The following is a 24,394-nucleotide window of genomic DNA, read 5'->3' on the forward strand; positions in this document are numbered from 1 at the left end:
GCCAGGAGGCGGAGGTTGCAGTGAGCCAAGATTGTGCCACTGCACTCCAGCCTGGGCGACAGAGCTAGAGTCTGCCTCAAAAAAAAAAAAAAAAAGTTAATACTTACAGAAAGAGACTAATACTATGAGGGAGAAAAAAGAGGCCATCCTCCTTTTTCTCATCCTGTGGGGCTACTTATGATGTGATGCCATTTACAATGGGCTGGGATTACAGGTGTGAGGCACCAAACCCAGCACCCCTTGATTTGTTTTAATACTCCTATCATTCATGTGTATGTATTTTAATTTTCTGCCATTATACCACACTATACTAGAACCTTTTTTATTACACGTGTTTCCTCACTAAATTGTAAAATTCTTGAAAGCACATACTATGTCTTTTTATTGGTGTCTCCTCAAATGATGATTTACCCACTGCCTGGTACTTAATAACTGTGTGGTAATTTTATTGAAAAAATCTGTTAAGGTAGAAAGAGTGAAAAGTAAAGGCTGGGTAGAGGTGCTCATGGGTTTTCTAAGGAGGTCACTGGAACGTGGGAATCCTCAACATCCCATCCCCAATATCATAGCTGTGAAAACAACTTTTATGCATTGATTTCTTACTTTTTACAGCGAAAGAACTACAATATTATGAAAGTAAGCCACATCATAAATGGCCACATAGGCCACACTAAAAACTTTACATTTTTCTCTGTAGGAAAAAGGAAGTCGGAGAAGAATGTAGGTATGAATGAAGGTAGGAAAATCATATTTGTGTATGAGAAAAAGGAATCTTTCAGCAAGGGGGAGGATGTATTAAAAGAGGGTAAACTGGAGGGTAAACTTATAAGGCACACTGCTTAATGGGCCAGTCAAGACATGAGCAATACCTAATGCAGGCCAGGCGCAATGGCTCACTCCTGTAATCCCAGCACTTTGGGAGGCCGAGGTCAGCGGATCACCTGAGGTCAGGAGTTCAAGACCAGCCTGGCCAACATGGCAAAACCCTATCTCTACTAAAAAAAAAAGAAAAATTAGCCAAGCATGGTGGCTCATGCCTGTAATCCCAGCTACTCCAGAGGCTCAGGCAGGAGAATCACTTGAACCTAGGAGGTGGGGGTTGCAGTGAGCCAAGATCGCACCACTGCCTGGGGCAGAGAGCAAGACTCCGTCTCAAAAAAAATGAAAGTTAAAATAGGCCGGGCACAGTGGCTCACGCCTGTAATCCCAGCACTTTGAGAGGCCGAGGCAGTCAGGTCACTTGAGGTCAGGAGTTCGAGAACAGCCTGGCCAACATGGCAAAACCCCACCTCTACTAAAAATACAAAAATTAGCCAGCGTCGTGGCGGGCACCTGTAATCCCAGCTACTCAGGAGGCTGAGGCAGGGAGAATTGCTTGAACCTGGCAGGTGGAGGTTGTGGTGAGCCAAGATCATGCCACTGCACTCCAGCCTAGGCAACAGAGTGAGACTCCATCCCCCCAAAAAATAAAAACAAAAAAAGTTTTTCAGTTTAAAACCAAGGTAGGGAATAAAAAAAGCATTAAGTTATGAATAAATGAGGAGAGACACAGAAATGAGGATGATAAGCTCAATTTTGGACATGGTCTGTTTCAGGTATCTGTAGAAGAGCCAAGTAGGCCAGCACGGTGGCTTCGCCTGTAATCCCAGCACTTTGGGAGGCCGAGACAGGAGGATTGCTTGGGCCCAGATGTTCAAGACCAGACTGGGTAACACAGGGAGACCCTCCCTCTACAAAAAATTTAAAAATTAGTCAGGTGTGGTGGTGCACACCTGTGGTCTCATCTAGTAGGGAGGCTGAGGTAAGAAGATGGCTTGAGCCCAGGAGATCAAGGCTGCAGTGAGCTGAGATCATGCCACTACAGCCTGGCGACAGAGTGAGACCCTGTCTCCAAAAAAACAGAGCCAGAAGAGCCAGGTAAAGATATATTCACCAGGACGGGCGCAGTGGCTCACACCTGTAATCCCAGCACTTTGGGAGGCCGAGGCAGGTGAATCACCTGAGCTCAGGAGTTCAAGACCAGGCTGGCCAACATGGTGAAACCCCGTCTCTACAAAAAATACCAAAAATTAGCCGGGTGTGGTGGCGCGCACCTGTAATCCCAGCTACTCGGGAGGCTGAGGCAGAAGAATCACTTGAAACCGGGAGGCGGAGGTTGCAGTGAGCCGAGATCGTGCCATTGCACTCCAGCCCAGGAGACAGTGCAACACTCCATCTCAAAAAAAAAAAAAAAAAAAGATACATTCACCAAACAGTTGGGAAATGAGTCCAATTTTTTTTATTTTTATTTTTTTAATTTAAAAATATGCTGGGCATGGTGGCTCACACCTGTAATCCCAGCACTTTGGGAGGCCAAGGCAGGTGGATCACCTGAGCTCAGGAGCTCAAGACCAGCCTGACCAACATGGTGAAACCCCGTCTCTACTAAAAAGATACAAAAATTAGCTGGGCGTGGTGACAAACGCCTGTAATCCCAGCTACTCAGGAGGCTGAAGCAGGAGAATCGCTTGAACCCAGGAGGCGGAGGTTACAGTGAGCTGAGATCATGCCATTGCACTCTAGCCTGGGCAACAAGAGCAAAACTCCATATAAAAAAAAAAAAAAGCCAGGCTCAGTGGCTCACGCCTGTAATCCTAGCACTTTGGGAGGAGGCCAAGACGGGTGTATCACCTAAGGTAAGGAGTTCGAGACCAGCCTGATCTACATGATGAAACCCCGTCTCTACTAAAAAATATAAAAATTAGCCGGGCATGGTGGTGGGAGCCTGTAATCCCAGCTACTTGGGAGGCTGAGGCAGGAGAACCCCTTGAACCCAGGAGACGGAGGTTGCAGTGAGCCGAGATCACGCCATTGTACTCCAGCCTGGGCAACAAAGCAAAACTCTGACTCAAAAAAAAAAAAAATTAAATTAAATTAAACAGCTTCAGGAAGTAGGGAGATAAAGACTAAATCTGAGGAAAGAAAAAAATTGATTTAGAATTTACAGTCTAGGTGAAAATGTTCCTATGCTATTCTCCACACCAATTTTTGCTTCTTTTTAAACTAGTTTGTGTGTGTGTTTGTTTGTGTATGTGTGTGTATGAAGAAATCTAGCGTATGAGTTGTGTCCGAGGTTTTTTATTAAACTAGGTTTTAAAAAAGTTATTCATACCTGGTAAGGATAGGTACCATGTCCTGCCCACTGCCATGTTCCTTTTCCCACTGCTCCAGCAGGGTAGTGAGCTCAGCTTTGGAGTCCACATGTACCACTACTGTAGTCATGGCTTTGCCTAAGGAAGCAAAAATAAAAATAAAAAAGACAACCAATAAATGAACACAAGCAAATAAAAGTGAAGAAGGGGTAGAAAAGGACGAGAAGGCAAGAGAAAAAATTAAAAAGGGAAATTTAACCCCTTGAACCCTTTGGATTTATTTGTGGTACAGCAGAAAACTCGGGATACTCATCAAGCCTAGATACCCATTCAGTAGTGATGAACAAGTACTTTCGCCTTTCTCAGCCTCAGCTTCAACTGTCAAATGAGGCAAGAAGCTGGATCAAAACAGTGATTCTTAACCTTTTGAGGAGCCCCTCTGAAAATCAGACAAAAAATATGGTACCTCTCCCTCATCAAAAATGCATTTACCACCAGGCATGGTGGCTCACACCTGTAATCCCAGCACTTTGGGAGGCTGGGGCAGGTGGATCACCTGAGGTCAGGAGTTGGGGACCAGCCTGGCCAACATGATGAAACCCTGTCTCTACTAAAAATACAAAAATTATCTGGACATGGTGGCAGGTGACTGTAATCCCAGCTACTTGGGAGGCTGAGGCAGGAGAATCACTTGAACCTGGGAGGCAGAGGTTGCAGTGAGCCGAGATCACACCATTGCACTCCAGCTTGGGCGACAGAGCGAGACTCCGTCTCAAAAAGAAAAAAAAATAGACTTACCTAATGCCTACCTGTAATATATACGATAATCCCAGGCCTAGATCTCTGAGGTCTAAAACTTTGTGCTTACATTTTTTTAAGCACAAAATGTGGCCAAAACTACTCCCAAAATATTTTGCTCGTTAGTCCTTTGAGGGAAGTTCTATCAAAGATAAACGGCATGGCACACTCCTGTTTAATTTTTTCTTTTTTTTTTTTTTTTTGAGATGGAGTCTCACTCTGTCACCCAGGCTGGAGTGCAATGGCACAATCTCGGCTCACTGAAACCTCCACCTCCCGGGTTCAAGCAATTCTCCTGCCTCAGCCTCCCGAGTAGCTGGAATTACAGGCGCCCGCCACCATGCCTGGCTAATTTTTGTACATTTAGTAGAGACGCAGTTTCACCACGCTGGCCAGGCTAGTCTCGAGCTCCGTTTTTTGTTTTTTCTTTTTTTGAGACAGAGTTTCACTCTTACTGCCCAGGCTGGAGTGCAATGGCACAATCTCGGCTCACTGCAACCTCTGCCTCCTGGGTTCAAGCAATTCTCCTGCCTCAGCCTCCCAAGTAGCTAGGATTACAGGCATGCACCACCACGCCCAGCTAATTTTTGTATTTTAGTAGAAACAGGGTTTCACCATGTTGGTCAGGCTGATCTCGAACTCCTGACCGCAGGTGATCCACCCGCCTCAGCCTCCCAAAGTGCTGGGATTACAGGCGTGACCCACCGCGCCCAGCTCTGTTAATTCTTAAAGAGAAGGCCAAGGAATGAAATGGACACTACTGCCAGCACGAAAGTGGAGAAGGAACACTATAAAACTCATTTATCCTTCAAGCTTCCTAACCTCTCTCACAGCTGATTTCCTGGAAAGAAGAGGCTAGAAGAGAGGCAGAGAAGGTTGGCTGGGTTGAGTGGTTCAAACTAGGAATGCAGAAGGGCAGGGAGCTGAGGTGAGCTTTGGAGGACCAAATAAGACACCCACATATGAGAGGCTTATAAGGGGATCCAAAAGGGATAAATGAGACGCAAATGTTTGACAGGTTATGGCATCAACTTCTTTATAAAAGTAGCCTTAAAATCAAAATGTCATATTCTGCCACGCAAAATGCCTATCTTCTCAGAAATAGCAACCATTCCATAGTTTCACATCAGAAAGGAATTACTAGCTGATCTAAAATGAACTCTTCTAAAGATATCTACCATAAAACCAAAAGAAATACATGTAAAAGATGATATCATTATTGCATTGCATTATTGCATTGTATTGTAAAATGCAAATATTTATGTTTTAATCAAGTAGATGCAATTCCAATAGTAGTGATTCATGTCACCTGGATTACACATAACTCCAAAGGAAAATACCTGCCCTACCCCAAAAATTGAACAAAATCAAAAAGATTCTTTTTTTTTTTTTTTTTTTTTTTTTGAGGCAGAGTTTTGCTTTGTTGTCAGGCTGGAGCGCAGTGGCGCCATCTCGGCTCACTGTAACGTCTACCTGCTGGGTTCAAGCGATTTTCCTGCCTCAGCCTCCCAAGTAGCTGGGACTACATGCTTGTACCACCACGCCAGCAAATTTTTTGCATTTTTAGGAGAGAGGGGCTTTCACCGTGTTAGCCAACATGATCTCAATCTCCTGACCTCATGATCCGCCTGCCTTGGCCTCCCAAAGTGCTGGGATTACAGCTGTGAAAACCACACCCGGCAGATTCTTTTTTTTTTTTTTTTTTTTAAGGGTCTCACTCTGCCTCCCAGGCTTGAGTGCAGTAGCGCGGACCTAGCTCACTGCAGCCTCAACCACCTGGGCTCAAGGGATCCTCCCACCTCAGCCTCCAGAGTAGCTGAGATTACAGTTGCCATGCCCAGCTTATTTTTATTTTTATTATTTGTTCAGGTGGGGTCTCACTGTTGCCCAGGCTGGCCTCAAACTCCTGGCCGCAGGTGATCCTCCTGCCTTAGCCCCCCAAAGTGCTGAGACAACAGGCGTGAGCCACCACACCCCGCCATATTTTCAGACTTTCTAACCAAAGCCACAAAAAGGAAATGCTGTAGGTGTGACAGACTAATATGGACTTCTGACTTCAACCTGAGAAAACTCAGGTTGCATATTTTACTGCTATCTACTAACTATACATACGTTGTTATTTTTATTTTTATTTTTTTGAGATGGCATCTTGCTCTGTCACCTAGGCTGGAGTGCAGTGGCACGATCTCGGCTCACTGCGACCTCCATCTCCCAGGTTCAAGTGATTCTTCTGCCTCAGTCTCCCGAGTAGCTGGGACTACAGATGCACGCCAGCACGCCCGGCTAATTTTTGTATTTTTAGTAGAGACAGAGTTTCACCATATTGGCCAGGCTGGTCTCGAACTCCTGACCTCATGATCCGCCTGCCTCGGCCTCCCAAAGTGCTGGGATTACAGGCATGAGCCACTGTGCCCGGCCTCGATAAATATATTTTTAAAACCAACTTTTTTTCTTTTCTTTTTTTTTTTTTAAGACAGAGTCACACTCTGTCGCCAGGCTGGAGTGCAGTGGCACAATCTCGGCTCACTATAACCTCCACATCCCGGATTCAAGCGAGCGATTCTCCCACCTCAGCCTCCCAAGTAGCTGGGATTACAGGCGCACACCACCACACCCAGCTAATTTTTGTATTTTTAGTAGAGACAGGGTTTCACCATGTTGGCCAGTCTGGTCTCGATCTCTTGACCGTGTGATCCGCCCACCTCAGCTTCCCAAAGTGCTGGGATTACAGGCGTGAGCCACTGTGCCCAGCCAAAACAAACTTTTTATGTGGAGTAATTTTAGATTTACAGAAAAGCTGCAAAGATAGTACACAGTGTTCCCACATACCTCTCACCCAGTTCAGTTTTCCCTCATGTTACCATATTATAGTGGTACACTGTCAAAATTAAGAAACCAACATTGTTACATTATTATTAACTAAACTCCAGACCTGATTCAGATTTCACCATTTTTCAAATCATGTGCTTTGTTCCATGATCTCATCTAGGATACACTGCACTCAGCTGTCATGTCTATCTACTGTCCTCTGGTCTATGATAGATACTTTGGGGATTTGTTTTTGTTTTACATGACCTTGACAATCTTGAAGAGTACTAGCCAGGCTGGTAGAATGTGGCAACAATTTAACCAATTCTTTCTTCCTTTTTCTTCTCTCCTCTTTCTCTCTCTCTCTCCTCTCTCTTTCCTCTCCCTTTTTTTCTTTTTTAAAGACAGGGTCCCCCTCCTATGTTGCCTAGGCTGGTCGTGAACTCCTGGGCTCAAGCAATCTTCCTGCCTCAGCCTCCCAAAGTGCTAGGATTACAGGGACAAACCACCACGCCCAGCCTACCAAACTATTTATTTATTTATTTATTTATTTGGAGACGGAGTCTTGCTCTGTCGCCCAGACTGGAGTGCAGAGGCGTGATCTTGGCTCACTGCAACCTCCACCTCCTGGGTTCAAGCGATTCTCCTGCCTCAGCTTCCCGAGTAGCTGGGGCTACAGGCACGCGCCATCATGCCCGGCTAATTTTTGTATTTTTAGTAGAGACGGGGTTTCACCATGTTGGCAAGGCTGGTCTTGAACTCCTGACCTCACACAACCCGCCCGCCTCGGCATCCAAAATGCTGGTATTACAGGCATGAACCACTGCACCAGGCCTACCAAACATTTAAAGAAGAATTAACACCAATCCTTCTCAAACTTCTCCAAAACCTGAAGAGGAAAGATACTTTCCTAATTCATTCCATGAAGCCATCCTTACTGATACCAAAGCCAAATAAAGATATCACAAGAAAAGAAAGCTACAGCCTGATGTCCTTTATGACTGCAGACATAAAAATCTTCAACAAAATACTAGCAAACAGAATCCAACAGCATATTAAGAAAATTAAGGCCAGGCACATGGCTCACGCCTGTAATCCCAGCACTTTGGGAGGCCAAGGCGGGTGGATCATGAGGTCAGGAGTTCGAGACCAGCCTGGCCAACATGGTGAAACCCTGTCTCTACTAAAAATACAAAAATTAGGCCTGGCACGGTGGCTTACGCCAGCAGTTTGGGAGGCCAAGGCAGGCAGAGCACCTGAGGTCAGGGGTTCCAGACTACCCTGGCCAACATGGCGAAACCCCGTCTCTACTAAAAACACAAAAATTAGCCGGGCATGGTGGCACGCACCTGTAATTCCAGCTACTTGGGAGGGTGAGGCAGGAGAATCGCTTGAACCCAGGAGGTGGAGGTTGCAGTGAGCCAAGATCGCGCCACTGCACTCCAGCCTGGGTGACAGAGCGAAACTCCGTCTACAAAAAAAAAAAATTATCCGGGCGTGGTGGTGTGCGCCTGTAATCCCAGCTATTCAGGAGGCTGAGGCAGGAGAATTGCTTGAACCTGGGAGGCGGAGGTTGCAGTAAGCCAAGATAGCACCACTGCATTCCAGTCTGCGCGACAGGGCGAGACTCCGTCTCGGGTGGGGCAGGGGGAGTAACACTCAGTAAACTAGGAACGGAAGAGACCTTCTAGAACATGATAAAGGGGATTATGAACAACACTACACTCAATGGTGAAAGACTGAAAGCTTTGCCCCAAAAATCGGAAACCAGACAACAATGTCTGCCTTTGCCATTTCTATTAAAACACTGTACTGGAGTCCTCCGCCTGGCGTGGTGGCTCACACCTGTAATCCCGGCGCTTTGGGAGGCCAAGGCAGATAGATCACTTGAGAACAGGAGTTTGAGACCAGCCTGGCCAACATGGTGAAATCTTGTCTCCAGTAAAAATAAAAAATTAGCAGGGCATGATGGGGCACACCTGTAATCCCAGGTATTCAGTAGGCTGAGGCCTAAGAATTGCTTGAATCGAAGAGGCAGACGTTGCAATGAGCCACAAGATTGTGCCACTGCAGTCCAGCCTGGGCAACAGAGTGAGACTCTGTCTCAAAAAACAAAACAAAAAAACCACACTCTACTAGGGTCCTAGGCAGAGTAATTAGGCAAGAAAAAGAAATATAGGCTGGGCAAGGTGGCTCATGCCTGTAATTTCAGAACTTTGGGAGGCCAAAGCGGGTGGATCAAGAGGTCAGGAGTTCGAGATCAGCCTGGCCAACATGGTGAAGCCGCATATCTACTAAAAATACAAAAATTAGCTGGGCATGGTGGTGTACACCTGTAATCCCAGCTACGGGGGAGGCTGAGGCAGGAGAACAGCTTGAATCCAGGAGGCGGAGGTTGCAGTGAGCCAAGATTGCACCACTGCAATCCAGCCTGGGTGACAGGTAAGACTCTGTCTTAAAAAAAAAAAAAAAAGTGTGTATGCATGTGTGTGTGTGTGTGTGTAGATAGATAGATAGATAGATAGATAGATAGATGGTATCCAAGTTGAAAAGGAAGAAGTAAAATTATCTTTATTCCTAGATGACATAATCCTGTATACAGAAAATCCTAAAGAATCCACATAAAAATTATTAGAATAAATGAATTCAGCAAAGTTGCAAGGTACAAGAGCAACACACAAAAATCAGTTGTACTGCTATACACTAGCCAAAAAACAATATGAAAGTAAATGAAGAGAACAATTTCATTTACAATAGCACCAAAAATAATAAAATAATTAGAAACAAATTTAATTTAAAAGGCACAAGGCTGGGAAGGGTGGCTCACACCTGTTAATCCCAGAACTTTAGGAGGCCAAGGTGGGTGGATTGCTTGAGCTCAGGAATTCAAGTCCAGCTGGGGCAACATGGCAAAACCTAGTCTTTACAAAAAAGGCAAAAAATTAGCCAGGCATGGTGTGCACCTGTACCAGGTATGCACCTGTACTCCCAGCTACTCGGTAGGCTGAGGTGGGAGAATCACCTGAGCCCAGTAAGTTGAGGCTGCAGTGAACCAAGATCGCACCACTGCACTCTAGCATTGAAGACATAGCGGGACCCTGTCTCAACAACAACAAAAAAGGCACAAACACAAGACTTTTACGCTGAAAACTACAAAACATTGCTGGAGTCAATTCATGATGACCTAAATTTTAAATAACCTAAATAAACAAAAAGACATTCTGTGTTCATGGATTAGAAGGCTTAGTATCAAGATGGTAATACATTCCAACGTGGTCTACAAATAAAACGCAATTGCTATCAAAATCCCAATGACAGACCAGGCATGGTGGCTCACGCCTGTAATCCCAGCACTTTGGGAGGCCAAGATGGGTGGATCACCTGAGTTCAAGAGTTCAACACCAGCCTGGCCAACATGGTGAAACCCCATCTCTACTAAAAATACAAAACATTAGCTGACCATGGTGGCAGATGCCTGTAATCCCGGCTATCTGGGAGAATGAGGCAAGAGAACCACTTGAACCCAAGAGGCAGAGGTTGCAGTAAGCCGAGATCGTGCCACTGCACTCCAGCCTGGGAGCAACAGAGAGAGACTCTGTCTCAAAAAACAACAACAAAAACAACCCAATGACATCTTTTGCAGAAATGGACATGCTGATTCTAAAATTCGTATGTAATTGCAAGGAAACCTGAATAGGCACAACAATCTTGGAAAAAAAAAAAACAAAGTTGGGGTCAGGCGCGGTGGCTCACACCTGTAATCCCAGCACTTTGGGAGGTCGAGGCAGGTGGATCACAAGGTCAAGAGATCGAGACCATTCTGGCCAATATGGTGAAACCCCATCCCCAGTAAAAATACAAAAATTAGCTGGCCGTGTTGGCACGCACCTGTAATCCCAGCTACTGGGGCAGCTGAGGCAGGAGAACCGCTTGAACCTAGGAGACGGAGGCTGCAGTGAGCCAAGATTGCGCCACTGCACTCCAGCAAGGCAACAGAGCGAGACTATGTCTCCAAAAAAAAAAAAAAAAGTTGGAAAAATCACACTTCTGATTTCAAAACTTGCTACAAAACTATAGTAAATGGAACAGCATGGCACTGACATAAGGATCAACACAGAGACAAATACAATAGAATTGATAATCCAGCAATAAGCACTCACATTTATGATCAATTTTCAACAAGGGTACCAAGACCATTCAATAGGAAAAAAGTATTTTCAATAAGTAGTGCTGCCCAGGCGCAGTGGCTCATGCTTGTAATCCCTGCACTTTGGGAGGCCAAGACAGGCAGATAACTTGAGCAGGAGTTCGAGACCAGACTGGCCAACATTGTGAAACCCCATCTCTACTAAAATACAAAAATTAGCCAGGCATGGTGGCGCGCCTGTAACCCCAGCTACTCAGGGGGGCTGAGGCAGGAGAACTGCTTGAATCCAGGAGGCGGAGGTTGCAGTGAGCTGAGACAGCGCCACTGCCCTCCAGCCTGGGCGACAGAGCAAGACTCCATCTCAAAAAACAAACAAACAAAAAAGTACTGATGAGACTGGGCACAGTGGCTCACGCCTGTTATCCCAGCACTGTGGGAGGCCGAGGTGGGCAGATCACGAGGTCAGGAGATCAAGACCATCCTAGCCAACATGGTGAAACCCCATCTCTACTAAAATACAAGAAATTGGCCAGGTGTGGTGGCACACACTGGTAGTCCCAGCTACTCGGGGGGCTGAGGGAGGGGAATCACTTGAACCTGCGGGAGGCGGAGGTTGCAGTGGGCCGAGACTGCACCACTGCGCTCTAGCCTGGTGACAGAGCAAGACCCGTCTCAAAAAAAAAAAAAAAAGTAGTGCTGAAACAATTGGGTATTATCCCACAAAACAGTGAAGTTGGATCTTTGCCTCACAGTATATGCGAAAATGGGCCGAGTGCTGTGGCTCATGCCTATAATCCCAATACTTTAGGCAGATCATCTGAGGTCAGGAGTTTGAGACGAGTATGGCCAACAAGTTGAAACCCCATCTCTACTAAAAATACAAAAAAGAGCTGGGCATGGTGGCGGGTACCTGTAATCCCAGCTACTCGGGAGGTTGAGGCAGGAGAATCACTTGAACTCGGAGGGGACGGAGGTTGCAGTCAGCCAAGATTACCCCACTGCACACCGGCCTGGGTAAAAGGGGTGAGACTTTGTCTTAAAAACAAAAAAAAGGCCAAGAAACGCATGAAAGATACTCAACATCAGTCACTAGGAACTGCAAATCAAAACCATAATGAGATATCATTTCTCACCTACTAACATGACTGTAGTTTAAGAAATGAGAAAATATAAGCATTAGCAAGCATGTGAAGAAACTGGAACACATATTGCTTGTAGAAATGTAAAAGGGTGACCCCGGGCGCGGTGGCTCATGCCTGCAATCTCAGCACTTCAGGAGGCCGAGGCAGGCGGATCACGAGGTCAGGAGACGGAGACCATCCTGGCTAACACGGTGAAACCCCGTCTCTACTAAAAATACAAAAAATTAGCCGGGCGTGGTGGCAGGCACCAGTAGTCCCACCTACTCGGGAGACTGAGGCAGGAGAATGGCGTGAACCCGGGAGGTGGAGCTTGCAGTGAGCCGAGATCGCGCCACTGCACTCCATCCTGGGTGACAGAGCGAGACTCCCTCTCAAAAAAATAAATAAATAAATAAAAGAAATGTAAAAGGGTATAGTAGTTATAAAAAACAGTTTGGGACTCTCTCAAAAAGTTGCAGGTTTTTTTTTTTAAGTCACATGTAGAATTACTATATGACCCAGCAATTTCACTACTAGATATATACCCAAAAGAACTGAAAACAAGGCTGGGTGTGGTGGCTCACACCTCTAATCCCAGCACTTTGGGAGGCCGAGGCGTGCAGATCACCTGAGGTCGGGAGTTTGAGACCAGCCTAACCAACATGGAGAAACCCCATCTCTACTAAAAATACAAAATTAACTGGGCATGGTGGCACATGCCTGTAATCCTAGCTACTGGGGAGGCTGAGGCAGGAGAACCGCTTGAACTCAGAAGGCAGAGGTTGAAGTGAGCCAAGATTCCGCCACTGCACTCCAGCCTGGGCAATGAGAGCAAAACTCCATCTCAGGGGGAAAAAAAAAAGGAATTCAAACAAAGACTTATACACAAATGTTCTTGGTAGCATTATTCACAATAGCCAAAAAGTAGAAACAACCCAAAAGTCCATCATCAGATGAAGAGATAAACAAAATGTGGTATATGCATACAATGGAATATTCAGTCATAGAAATGAATGAAGTAGTAACATGCTACAGATGTGGAAAAACCTTGAAAACAATAAGAAAGCAGACACAAAAGGGCACATATTATATGATTCTATTTATATAAAACATTGAAGGCTGGGCATGGTGGCTCACACCTGTAACCCCAGCACTTTGGGAGGCCAAGGCGGGTGGATCATGAGGTCAACAGTTCGAGACCAGCCTGGCCAACATGGTGAAACCCCCGTCTCTACTAAAAGTACAAAAATTAGCCGGGCGTGGTGGCATGCGCCTGTAGTCCTAGCTACTCGGGAGGCTGAGGCAGAAGCATCGCTTGAACCTGGGGGGCGGAGGTTGCAGTGAGCCGAGATTGCGCCACTGCACTCCAGCCTGGGCGACAGAGCGAGATTCCGTCTCAAAAAAAAAAAAAATTGAAATAGGTAAATCAATATACAGAAAGCTAACTAGTAGTTGCCAAGGGCTTGAGGAAAGGGGAAAATGGGCAGTGACTGCTAAATGGGTATGAGGTTTCCTTTTTTTTTTTGAGATGGAGTCTCACTCTGTCGCCCACAGACTGGAGTGCAGTGGCAGGATCTCGGCTCACTGCAAGCTCCGCCTCCCGGGTTCATACCATTCTCCTGCTTCAGCCTCCCGAGTAGCTGGGACTACAGGCACCCACCACCACACCCGGCTACTTTTTTGTATTTGTAGTACAGACGGGGTTTCACCGTGTTACCCAGGATGATCTCGATCTCCTGACCTCGTGATCCGCCCGCCTCAGCCTCCCAAAGTGCTGGGATTACAGGCGTGAGCCACCGTGCCCGGCCGAGGTTTCCTTTTAAGGTGATAAAAATATTCTAGAACTAGAAAGAGATAATGGTTGCACAACACTGTGGATCTACAAACGCCACTGATTTGTACACTTCAAAATGGGTAGTCGTTAATTTTATGCTACGTAAATTTACCACAATTTTTTAATGAGAAAAGAAATGATCCAGAAGAGACTGCTTCTTAGATAACTTAAGCAGTTAGCCTACTAGAGCACATAAAGACATGATTTTTTAAAAAACACTACCTCTAATAAAGATTAATTCAAGGGCATTAAAACACTAAAATTTTATATTATTAAAATTTTTTAATTTTTATTATTTTGTAGAGACAGGGTCTCACTATGTTACCCAGGCTGGTCTCAAATTGCTGGGCTCAAGCAATCCTCTCCACTTGGCCTTCCAAAGTGCTAGGATTGTAGACATGAGCCACCATGCCTGGCCTAAAACACTAAAATTTTAGAGTTCAACTTAGAAACATATACATATATACTTCTGGTATCATTTTCAGAACTTCCAACTAATCTATGCCTGAAGATAATTATAACTTTGAGAATAACCATTTGCCCAAGGAAAATATAAACCTTAGTGAGACCTTGTCTCTATTATTTAAAAAAATAAAAAATAGGCCAGGCGTGGTGGCTCATGCCTGTAATCCCTGCACTTTGGGAGGCCAATGCGGGTGTATCATCTGAGGTCAGGAGCTCGAGACCAGCCTGGCCAACATGATGAAACCCTGTCTCTACTAAAAATACAAAAAATTAGCCGGACGTGGTGGCAGGCGCCTGCAATCCCAGCCACTCGGGAGGCTGAGGCAGGAGAATCGCTTGAACCCGGGAGGCAGAAGTTGCAGTGAGCCGAGATTGCACCACTGCACTCCAGCCTGGGTGACAAGAGCAAAACTCCATCTCAAAAAAAATATTAAGAATAATAAAGAATAAAAAAATATAAAGGCAAGGCGTGGTGGCTCACACTTGTAATCCCAGCACTTTGGAAGGCTGAGGTGGGAGGATCACTTGAGCCCAGGGGTTTGAGACCAGCCTGGGTAACAGTAAGACCTTGTCTTTATTATTTAAATACATAAATAAAGGAAAATATAAACTTGTAACAGACTTAACTAATAATAGCAATGTGAATTAACATAGTATCAATGAAAGCAGTCAGCAACTGAGTGTGGTGGCTCACACCTGTAATCCCAGCACTTTGGAAAACCTAGGTGGGCAGATCGCTTGAGCCCAGGAGTTTGAGACCAGCCTGGACAACATGGTGAAATCCTGCCTCTATGAAAAAAATTTAAAAATTAGTAGTAGCAGTACTTACTTCAATGTTCGTTTTTTTGTGTTTGTTTTTTGTTTTGTGAGACGGAATCTCGCTCTGCTGCCCAGGCTGGAGTGCAGGGACACAATCTTGGCTCACTGCAACCTGTAGTCCCAGCTACCTGGGGAGGCTGAAGCAAGAGAACTGCTTGAGCCTAGGAGGTGGAGGCTGCAGTGAGCCATAACTGCACCACTGTACTCCAACCAGAGCAAAAGTGCAAGACCTTGTCTCAAGGAAAAAAAAAAAAGGCCGGGCACGGTGGCTCACACCTGTAATCTCAGCACTTTAGGAGGCCAAGGCAGGCAGATCACCTGAGGTTGGGAGTTCGAGACCAGCCTGACTAATATGGAGAAACCCCGTCTCTACTAAAAATACAAAATTAGGCCGGGCGCAGTGGCTCACGCCTGTAATCCCAGCACCTTGGGAGGCCGAGGCCGGCAGATCACAAGGTCAGGAGTTCGAGACCACCTGGCCAACCTGGTGAAACCGCATCTCTACTAAAAATACCAAAAAAATTAGCCAGGCATGGTGGTACACGCCTGTAATCCCAGCTGCTCCGGAGGCTGAGGCAGCAGAATCGCTTGAACCCAGGAGACAGAGGTTGCAGTGAGCCGAGATCGCGCCACTGCACTCCAGCTTGCACAACAAGAGCAAAAAAAACAGTCATCTTCACCTTGTTATGCCCAAGACAATAAGGGTGCGTTACTCAAGTTCTTAAGTGAGTTCCTTTAAGTGCTATGAAGAAATGATGGTCTGTCCAATGGTGACACGGTAGTTACCAATTAGTGAATATCTAGTATGGGACAGACATTGAGCTAAGTAATTTACCATACTTACATTATTCTGAATTTTCACAACCATCCTACCCTTTTTCACACATGAGGAAACTAGCTCAGAGAGGTCCCCAAGACCAGCTAGTACTAGGTAGAAAAAAGGTTTCAAGGATTCAAATCCCAACTCTGCTGACATACCTGTGAAGTCTTGGTTATTTAACTTCTCCAAATCTCAATTTCCTTATCTGTAAGATGGAAACAGTTGTTGTGCGGGGTTAAATGACAATATTGTCCCCATGATGGGATAATATAAAGCCTCAAGAAATACCTATGTAAAATTTTCTTATCCTAACAAGCATCTGCTAGGGTATTTAGGGATGACAGGCCTGCAACTTATTTTCAAATGATTCCACAAAATATATATATAGATACCACACACACAAATAGAGAAAATATGGCATAATATTAACAACTGTTTGCCAGGCACTATGGCTCATGCCTGTAATCCTAGCACTTTGGGAGACTGAAGTGGGTGGATTACTTGAGGCCAAAAGTTCAAGACCAGCCTGGCCAACGCGGCAAATCCCCATCTCTACTAAAAATAAAAAAATTAGCCAGGCGTGGGGGCACACACCTGTAATCCCAGCTACTCCAGAGGCTGAGGCATGAGAATCGCTTGAACCTGGGAGGCAGAGGTTACAGTGGGCAAAGATCGCACCACTGCACTCCAGGCTAGGTGACACAGGAAGACTGTCTCAAAAAAAATAAAAATAGGCGGGCACGGTGGCTCACGCCTGTAATCCCAGCACTTTGGGAGGCCGAGGCGGTGGATCACGAGGTCAGGAGTTCATGACCAGCCGGACCAACATGGTGAAACCCCGTGTCTACTAAAAATACAAAAATTAGCTGGGCATGGTGGCACACGCCTGTAGTCCCAGTTACTCGGGAGGCTGAGGCAGGAGAATCGCTTGAACCCGGGAGGTGGAGGTTGCAGTGAGCCGAGATCGCACCACTGCACTCCAGCCTGGGCAACAGAGCAAGACTCCGTCTCAAAAAAAAGAAAAAAAAAATTTTTTTTAATTGACAGGCACAGTGGCTCAAGCCTGTAATCCCAGCAATTTGGGAAGCCAAGTCGGGAGGATTGCTTGAGGTCAGCTGGGCAACATTTTGAGACACAGTCGACACAAATATTTAAAAATTAGCCAATCATGTTAGCCTGTGACTGCAGTCCTAGTTACTCAAGAGGCTGAGGTAGCAGGCTCCTTTGAGCCCAGGAGTTGTTGGAGGCTGCAATGAGTTATGATGACACTCGAGACCATCATGGCTAACACGGTGAAACCCTGTGTCTACTAAAAATACAAAAAATTAGCCGGGCGTGGTGGCAGGCACCAGTAATCCTAGCTACTTGGGAGGCTGAGGCACGAGAATGGCGTGAACCTGGGAGGCGGAGCTTGCAGTGAGCTGAGATCGCGCCACTGCACTCCAGCCTGGGCAACACAGTGAGACTCTGTCTCAAAAAAAAAAAAAAAAAAAGCCAGCACAGTGGCTTACGTCTGTAATCCCAGCACTTTGGGAGGCCGAGGTGGGCAGATCACGAGGACAGGAGCTCGAGACCAGCCTGGCCAATATGCTGAAACCCCATCTCTACTATATATACAAAAATTATCCGGGCGTGGTGGCGCGTGCCTGTAGTCCCAGCTACTCCGGAGGCTGAGGCAGGAGAATCACTTGAACCTGGGAGGCGGAGGTTGCAGGGAGCCAAGATCGCGCCACTGCACTCTAGCCGGGGCAACAGAATGAGACGCTGTCTCAAAAAAAAGAAAAAAGAAAAAAAAAAAAAGAGTTATCACACCACTGCACTCCAGCCTAGGCTACAGGGCAAGATCCTGTATCTAAAAAAAAAAACAGGCCAGGTGTAGTGGCTCATGTCTGTAATTCCAACACTTCGGGAGGCTGACCAGGGAGGATCACTTGAGTTCAAAACCAGCCTGGGCAACATACTGAGACCACTGTCTCTATAAAAAATAAATGAATAAAAATAAAAAATTTTTTAACTGTATAATAGGCAGAACAGTAAAACACTGTACTCAGCAACTACGCAAGAGATACTAAGTACAAAATGATTTCCCTACATTCCCCAAATTCTCTATTATCTCTTTAACATCCAAAAATATATACCCACTCAAAAATGGGTAATGAATAAATGTTATATAGAAAACCCAAATGGTCACATCATTAAGAAAAATACTAAATAGATCCTAAAATCTAAATATACACATTTACATAAACATTAAAGGTAAACTCCAGTAAGCTGGAAAAAGAAAATGCAGGATGATATTACCAATTAACCTCTCATTCTGTACATTAACAATGCATTTTGAACAGGAAGATGCTACTAATATAAAAAATTAAGACATGTAAACTAATTAAAAGGCTTCATCAAAAAAACAGGGTAAGGAAAAACCAAGACCAACATGACATGGCCAAGGACGAGTCATTTGTGACTCAAAAATAGCTAATACAAACACTCCAAAACTATTTCCTCAACAAATGGAAAACCAGAGCGCTGCCACCGCAGTAAGAGGAAGCCAGACAGAAAACCGTCTAAGAAGTGAAGTTGTTAAGCAAACGCTTCTGACACCCCAGTTGAAAACTACTATAACCCCCGGAAATAGACTCCAGGGAAGCTTCGCGGCCACTCTGAGGTTTGACTCCAGGCTGCGGGACCCGCACACCTCTTTCCAACCCTTCCCTCTTTCATGGGGATGGGAGGAGCGCCCGGAAAGCTCCGCCCCCGTCGCACGGTCCAAGAGGCAGGCGGGTGCAGGGAGAGGTGGCACGAGGCCGAGAGACGGGAGAGCCCGCCCAGGTGACTGGAGCTGGAGGCGGAGACACAGTCCGGGAAGGGGCCCGCCGTATAGTACGGAAGATGGAGCCCCGCAAGCCCGTACGGAACAGAGACTAGGAGGATTGGAAGGAAAAAGAAAACAAGGGAAATGAAATGCGCCCCTCCTCCAGGTAGGGGCGGACACACCCCGCCCCCCCACTCCGGGCGGAAGAGTTACTCTCGGGAAGCTTCTCGTGGGGAGTGGAGGAAGAACGTGGAGGCCCCGCCCCCAGGACAAGAATCAGGAGGAGGAAAAGTCCTGTCAGGCCCCGGGCCCAGCCTCCCGGCAGACCGGCCCGCCCCCTCCTCGCCGGCGGCCCAAGCAGGTGCCGCCCCTCCCCCAAGCCCGGCGCCCACTCTGCCGCCCGGCCAGCCGCGCGACCTGCTTCCTCGCGCCCCTCCCGTAGAGTCGCCTCCCTCCATTTCCCACTCACCGTCCGAGGCGGCTCCGCCGCTGCCCCCCCCCGACCCCGCCAGTGGCCACAGTTCACACACACACAGCCTCAGGTCCCGCACTCACTCTCCACTCACACACACACACAGCGCGACCACGGCTCCACAGCGGCCCACATATTATGCGTCACTCGCGCGCTACGTGCACCGCGCGCGCGCGCGCGCGCGCGCGCGCCTACTTGGCGCGAGGACCGCGAGCAAGGGGCGGGAAGAGAACGCCTGCACGATCGGGGAAAAAAAAAAAAAAAAAAAAAAAATCGAAGAGCCCCGGGGACGCCTGGGAAATGAAGTTCCGCGTCTAGGGGCGGGCCCACCAGTCCCAATTGACGCATGAGCTCTTCGCCTGGCGCATTGACTTCTGGATTTGTAGTTTTTTTGGATAAATGCGAACTGCTGAGTACTCATTGGCTGCTTCGGAAGGCGGAAGTGAAAAGTGAGGGAGCCAATCCTTCTAAGACAGTACTGTAATCGCCTGATACCTTTTCAGTGTCTTGTTCTGACCTGTGTGCGCAAAGAGCCTCTGTTTTATTTGGCCATTTGCCTTATCTTACCTAGAACATACCGTGATCTAAGAAAATATTTCTCATAAACATATCAGAAATCACAGCACTCATTAAATCAGAAGGCACTGGTTGTTTTTTGTTTGTTTTGTTTTGTTTTTTTGAGACAGAGTCTCGCTCTGTTGCCCAGGCTGGAGTGCAGTGACGATCTCAGCTCACTATGACCTCCGCCTCCCGGGCTCAAACAGTCCTCCCACCTCAGCCTCCAGCTGAGACTACAGGCGCATGCCACCACACCCAGCCAATTTTTGTTTCTGTTTTGTATGTGCGTGTTTGGTAGAGACATGGTTTTGCCATGTTGGCCAGGCTGGTCTCGAACTCCTGGGCTGAGTTCTCCCAGCCTCTTTTTTCTCTGTTTTTTTTTTTTTTTTTTTTTTGACAGGGTCTCGCTCTGTCATCCACGCTGGAGTGCAGTGGCGCGATCACAGCTCACTACAGCCTCAACTTCCTGGGCTCAAGCTATCTTCTCACCTCAGCCTCCCAAGTAGCCGGGGCTACAGGTGTGCACCACCACACCCGGCTAATTTTTAAAAATTTTTGTAGAGACGGAGTCCCACTGTGTTGTCCAGGTTGGTCTTGAATTTCTAGGCTCAAACGATTCTCCTGCCTCGGCCCCCCGAAGTGTTGGGATTACAGGCATGAGCCACTGCACCCAGCCTCTGTCTTTTTGTTCAAGACCTAGCCTGTAAGAATCAATAGATACTTATTGCCAGGTATTATACGTGAGGCAGAGAAGTGAAAAATCAAAAGCTCATAGATTAAGGCAGGACTGACCTCACAGGTCACTTAATTCAATTTCTTCATGTTGTTGGGAAAAATGAGGCCCAGAGGGAGTGAGCGACTTGCCCAGCATCACACAACCAATTAACAGCAGAACCAGAGGACTCCTTACTCTGACCAGCAGTCCCTCTTGTGGGGCATAGAAGATAAACATGACTCCACAGTTGAGCAGAATCTCGACCTGACAAGATCCTACCCAGCGTTCAAGGCCTTATGCAGCTCATTATCTCTCTGGGAATGCTGAGCAAGTCTCCGTGCATCTCCATGAGTCTTCACGGCAATACTGTCACATGAACACAAGACACAGCAAGCCTGCTGCTATGCTCAGGTTCGACAGCTAGTAAGGATCCTGAATCCTGGGTCCCTTGGTTTCATTCCCCACTAGATCCCATTTCCCTCTTTCCAGAAAAGGGACCATCCTCCTTCTCTTAAATGTGTAACTTGGAGCTACTGCTCCAAGCAGAGATTCTCTAATATGTGCTGGGAGCACCACAGACATGTCACCTTTCTTCACTTCTTTCTCCTGCCACAACACACAGGTCCCTTCTCTGTGCTTCTGGAACTCTACCTCTGTCAGTAATGGCCAGTACCATTTCTTTCAACTTCAGAGCATGCTGGGCCCTGAGCCAAGTGTTCCAGCCACACTCTCTCATTTAACCCTCACTACCCTGCCACACACACAGGGAAGATATGGTTAATCACCTTTACAGATGAGAAATCTGGACCCAGAGAGGTAGAACAAGGAATGGAACCCACATGCCATTCCTCCAGCATTCCTTCAGGTGACTTTCCTGCCATGCCTCCCTGGGCCATGAACCTAAAATGTATGAGGATGGGGCATTTAAGCCTTGGATATCTCCCCTCTGACTATGGTCTAGCCGGCCCAGTGGTGACTTCTCCGCTGGCTGGGGTCCTAAGAGGCAGAGCCCTTAGGGGAGCTCAAAGCTTAGCTCACCAGCTCCTGGCACTGCCTCAGTCTGCCACCAGATGGCACTGCTTCATTTCAGAAACCCAACCTGGTCAGAGCAGTGTGGCTCATGCCTGTAATCCCAGCACTTTGAGAGGCTGAGAATCTCTTGATCCCAGGAGTTCAAGACCAGCCTGGGCAACATAGAGAGACACCCCCACCCTCACCCTTGCTCCACTGTCTCTACAAAATATCTTAAAAATTTGCCAGACATGGTGGTGCATGCCTGTAGTCCCAGCTATTTATGCGGCTGAGGTGGGAGGATTGCTTGAGCTTGGGAGGTTGAGGCTACAGTGAGCTGTCATTGTGCCACTGCACTCCAGCCTGGGTGACAGAGAGAGACTCTGTCTCAAAAAAAATTTTTTTTTTAATTTTTTTAAAAAACAAACCCAGCCTGGGGCCCTGGGTTGGTGATGGGAGCAAGAAGCATTAAGAAGGGGCTTTGGAGAAGCCAGGGCCTAGGAGGCAGGGGAAGCAGGGCAGGAGACAAACAAGGCCTCTCCAGCAGCCACACCCGCAGGAATCTGCACTCTTAACTCCTGCAGCCTCCTCTACCCCTGCCAACACCTCCCCCTCCCCAACATGCACATAGCCACGCACCTGCAGACACCTTCAAACACCTCCTTCCCACTTCTGGGAAAAAGAAGAGGGAGCACCCAGGCTTTCCCAACTGCACACGCATTCCAAGTGTGCTTGGTGGCATATTTCACAGATACCCACATGTGTCAGATATACAAGCATGCACACTGTGCATTAGGCACCCAGTCCTCACAACAAATACTTTCACATCTAAGCATATGCACACACAAAGCTACAGACAATCCAGGCCCACACACCTGGCTTGGTTCTGGCACATGGGTCCTGCACCATTGGGAGGAGATTTATTGACCTCTTTGGTAGGACATCTCTGGACTCTGTCTCACCTTGCTCTGCCTGTTCCACCCCCTGCTCCATGGTGTGCCCAAGAAAGAGGAAGCCCCATCTGAAAGAGTGAGGAGTGCTTTGGGGGCTGCCCAGCAGCAGAGAAAAGGCAAGAAGAGCCCAGCCCTGGCCCCAGGACCAAGGCCTACAGATTAGCATGCTCTACCTACTCCCACCTCCAAGCACACCCACTCCCTGGGTAGGAAGATGGACAGCACCAAGTCCTCAAGGCTTCAAGCTTCTCCTTCATTCTCCTCCTTCTCCCGCTCCCATCCTTCTATGAGCTTTTCACTCCCAGCACCTCCTTCTAGGCTTACCCAGGTGCTCCCACAAGCCCATCCTCACCCTGGTGCCACCCCACAACTCCTGCGCTTCCTCCAGCAATTCCCTTCCCTGGGGCTGGGAAGTGAGGTCAGCTGTCCCATATCCACCCCTGCTCTCCTGTTGGCTAGACAAGACTGCTACTGCAAGTGTCCAGCAGTGTCGCAGGAGCCACCAATTAGAGGCTTAAGGCTACCAGGCTTTGGGAACACCAGCCTGGACAAAGAGGAAATCCCAATCATTCACTGGGTACCCTGCTCCTGCCTGGTGGCCCCTGTACCCCACCCCCAGAAAATGAGGAGAGGGAACGCCACATCATTTCCCAAAGGGTGTGTAATTATGTCTGATTACATCCACATCCACTATCACTTTACAGAGAAAGAAACAAATTCCACAAAGTCAACAACTTAAGTGCCCACATCGATCAGTGGGCACAGATAAAGAGGAGATAAAAAAGCAAGCATACCTAGCCTCTTTTGCCTCAGGTTCCTGGGGTTGGAAATCCTTCCAGGAGGAAGAGTGGAGTCAACATTGGGGAGAGAGTCTGTATTGGCCTTGGCTTCAAGCTCTCAGAAGCCCCTGAACATTTTTTTTTTTTTTGAGACGGAGTCTGGCTCTGTCGCCCAGGCTGGAGTGCAGTGGCACAATCTCAGCTCACCGCAAGCTCCGCCTCCTGGTTCAGGCCATTCTCCTTCCTCAGCCTCCTGAGTAGCTGGGACTACAGGCGCCCGCCACCACGCCTGGCTAATTTTTTATATTTTTAGTAAAGACGGGGTTTCACTGTGTTAACCAGGATGGTCTCGATCTCCTGACCTCGTGATCTGCCCGCCTCTGCCTCCCAAAATGCTGGGATTACAGGCGTGAGCCACCGCGCCTGGCAACCCCTGAACTTTTATTTATTTATTTATTTTGAGATGGAGCCTCACTCTGTCCCAAGGCTGGAGTGCAGTGAAGCAATCTCGTCTCACTGCAACCTCTGCATCCTGGGTTCAAGTAATTCTCCTGCCTCAGCCTCCTGAGTAGGTGGGATTACAGGTGCCTGCCACAACACCTGGCTAATTTTTGTATTTTTAGTAGAGATGGGGTTTCACCATGTTGGCCAGGCTGGTCTCGAACTCCTGACCTCAAGTGATCCACCCACCTTGGCCTCTCAAAGTGCTGGGATGACAGGTGTGAACCACCATGCTCTGGCCACTCCTGGATTTTTAGAAAGACCATTCTACAGGATTCAGGGAATAGACCATTCTACAGGATTCAGGGATCTCTGGCCTGACCCATTTGAAGGTACTCTGGAGACTGCTGGGGCAGACCCTCATGATGACTCAGGTCAGAAAGAGTTTACCACTCTATCAGTTATTTCATTTCAAGAAGGCCTGGGCCTGGCACGGTGGCTCACACCTGTAATCCCAGCACTTAGGGAGGCTGAGGCAGGTGGATCATTGAGCCTAGGAGTTCAAGACCAACCTGGGCAACATAGTGAGACTCTATCTGTATAAAAAATAATAAAAATAAAAATAATTCTTACAGCCAGGCGTGGTAGCTCACGCCATAATCCCAGCACTTTAGGGAGGCAAGGCAGGTGGATCACCTGAGGTCGAGAGT

The 24,394-nt window shown here is 47.3% G+C and overlaps 1 protein-coding gene across 25 annotated transcripts in view; it reads right to left on the reverse strand.

Moving 5' to 3' along the window:
- The window catches only part of DCAF1 (DDB1 and CUL4 associated factor 1), a 110,251-nt gene that overhangs the window by 85,262 nt on the left and 595 nt on the right, over nucleotides 1-24,394 (reverse strand). For 4 of the 25 annotated variants that reach the window (XR_010155217.1, XR_010155225.1, XM_016941181.3 and 1 more), the window contains exons 2-3: nucleotides 16,102-16,148; nucleotides 3,152-3,269 (exon numbers count right to left, since the gene is read on the reverse strand). Coding sequence is in view for 6 of the 25 variants with exons in the window: in XM_016941181.3 (XP_016796670.3) it covers nucleotides 3,152-3,261 (110 nt within the window). In the remaining 19 variants the exon portion in view is untranslated. Of the gene's footprint in view, nucleotides 1-3,151; nucleotides 3,270-11,794; nucleotides 11,920-16,101; nucleotides 16,149-19,224; nucleotides 19,477-24,394 lie in introns of those variants that run through there. The other 21 variants (XR_010155218.1, XR_010155230.1, XM_063805869.1 and 18 more) reach the window with 11 other exon arrangements.

Source organism: Pan troglodytes, chromosome 2, assembly GCF_028858775.2.
Source record: "Pan troglodytes isolate AG18354 chromosome 2, NHGRI_mPanTro3-v2.0_pri, whole genome shotgun sequence".
Taxonomy (NCBI): domain Eukaryota; kingdom Metazoa; phylum Chordata; class Mammalia; order Primates; family Hominidae; genus Pan; species Pan troglodytes.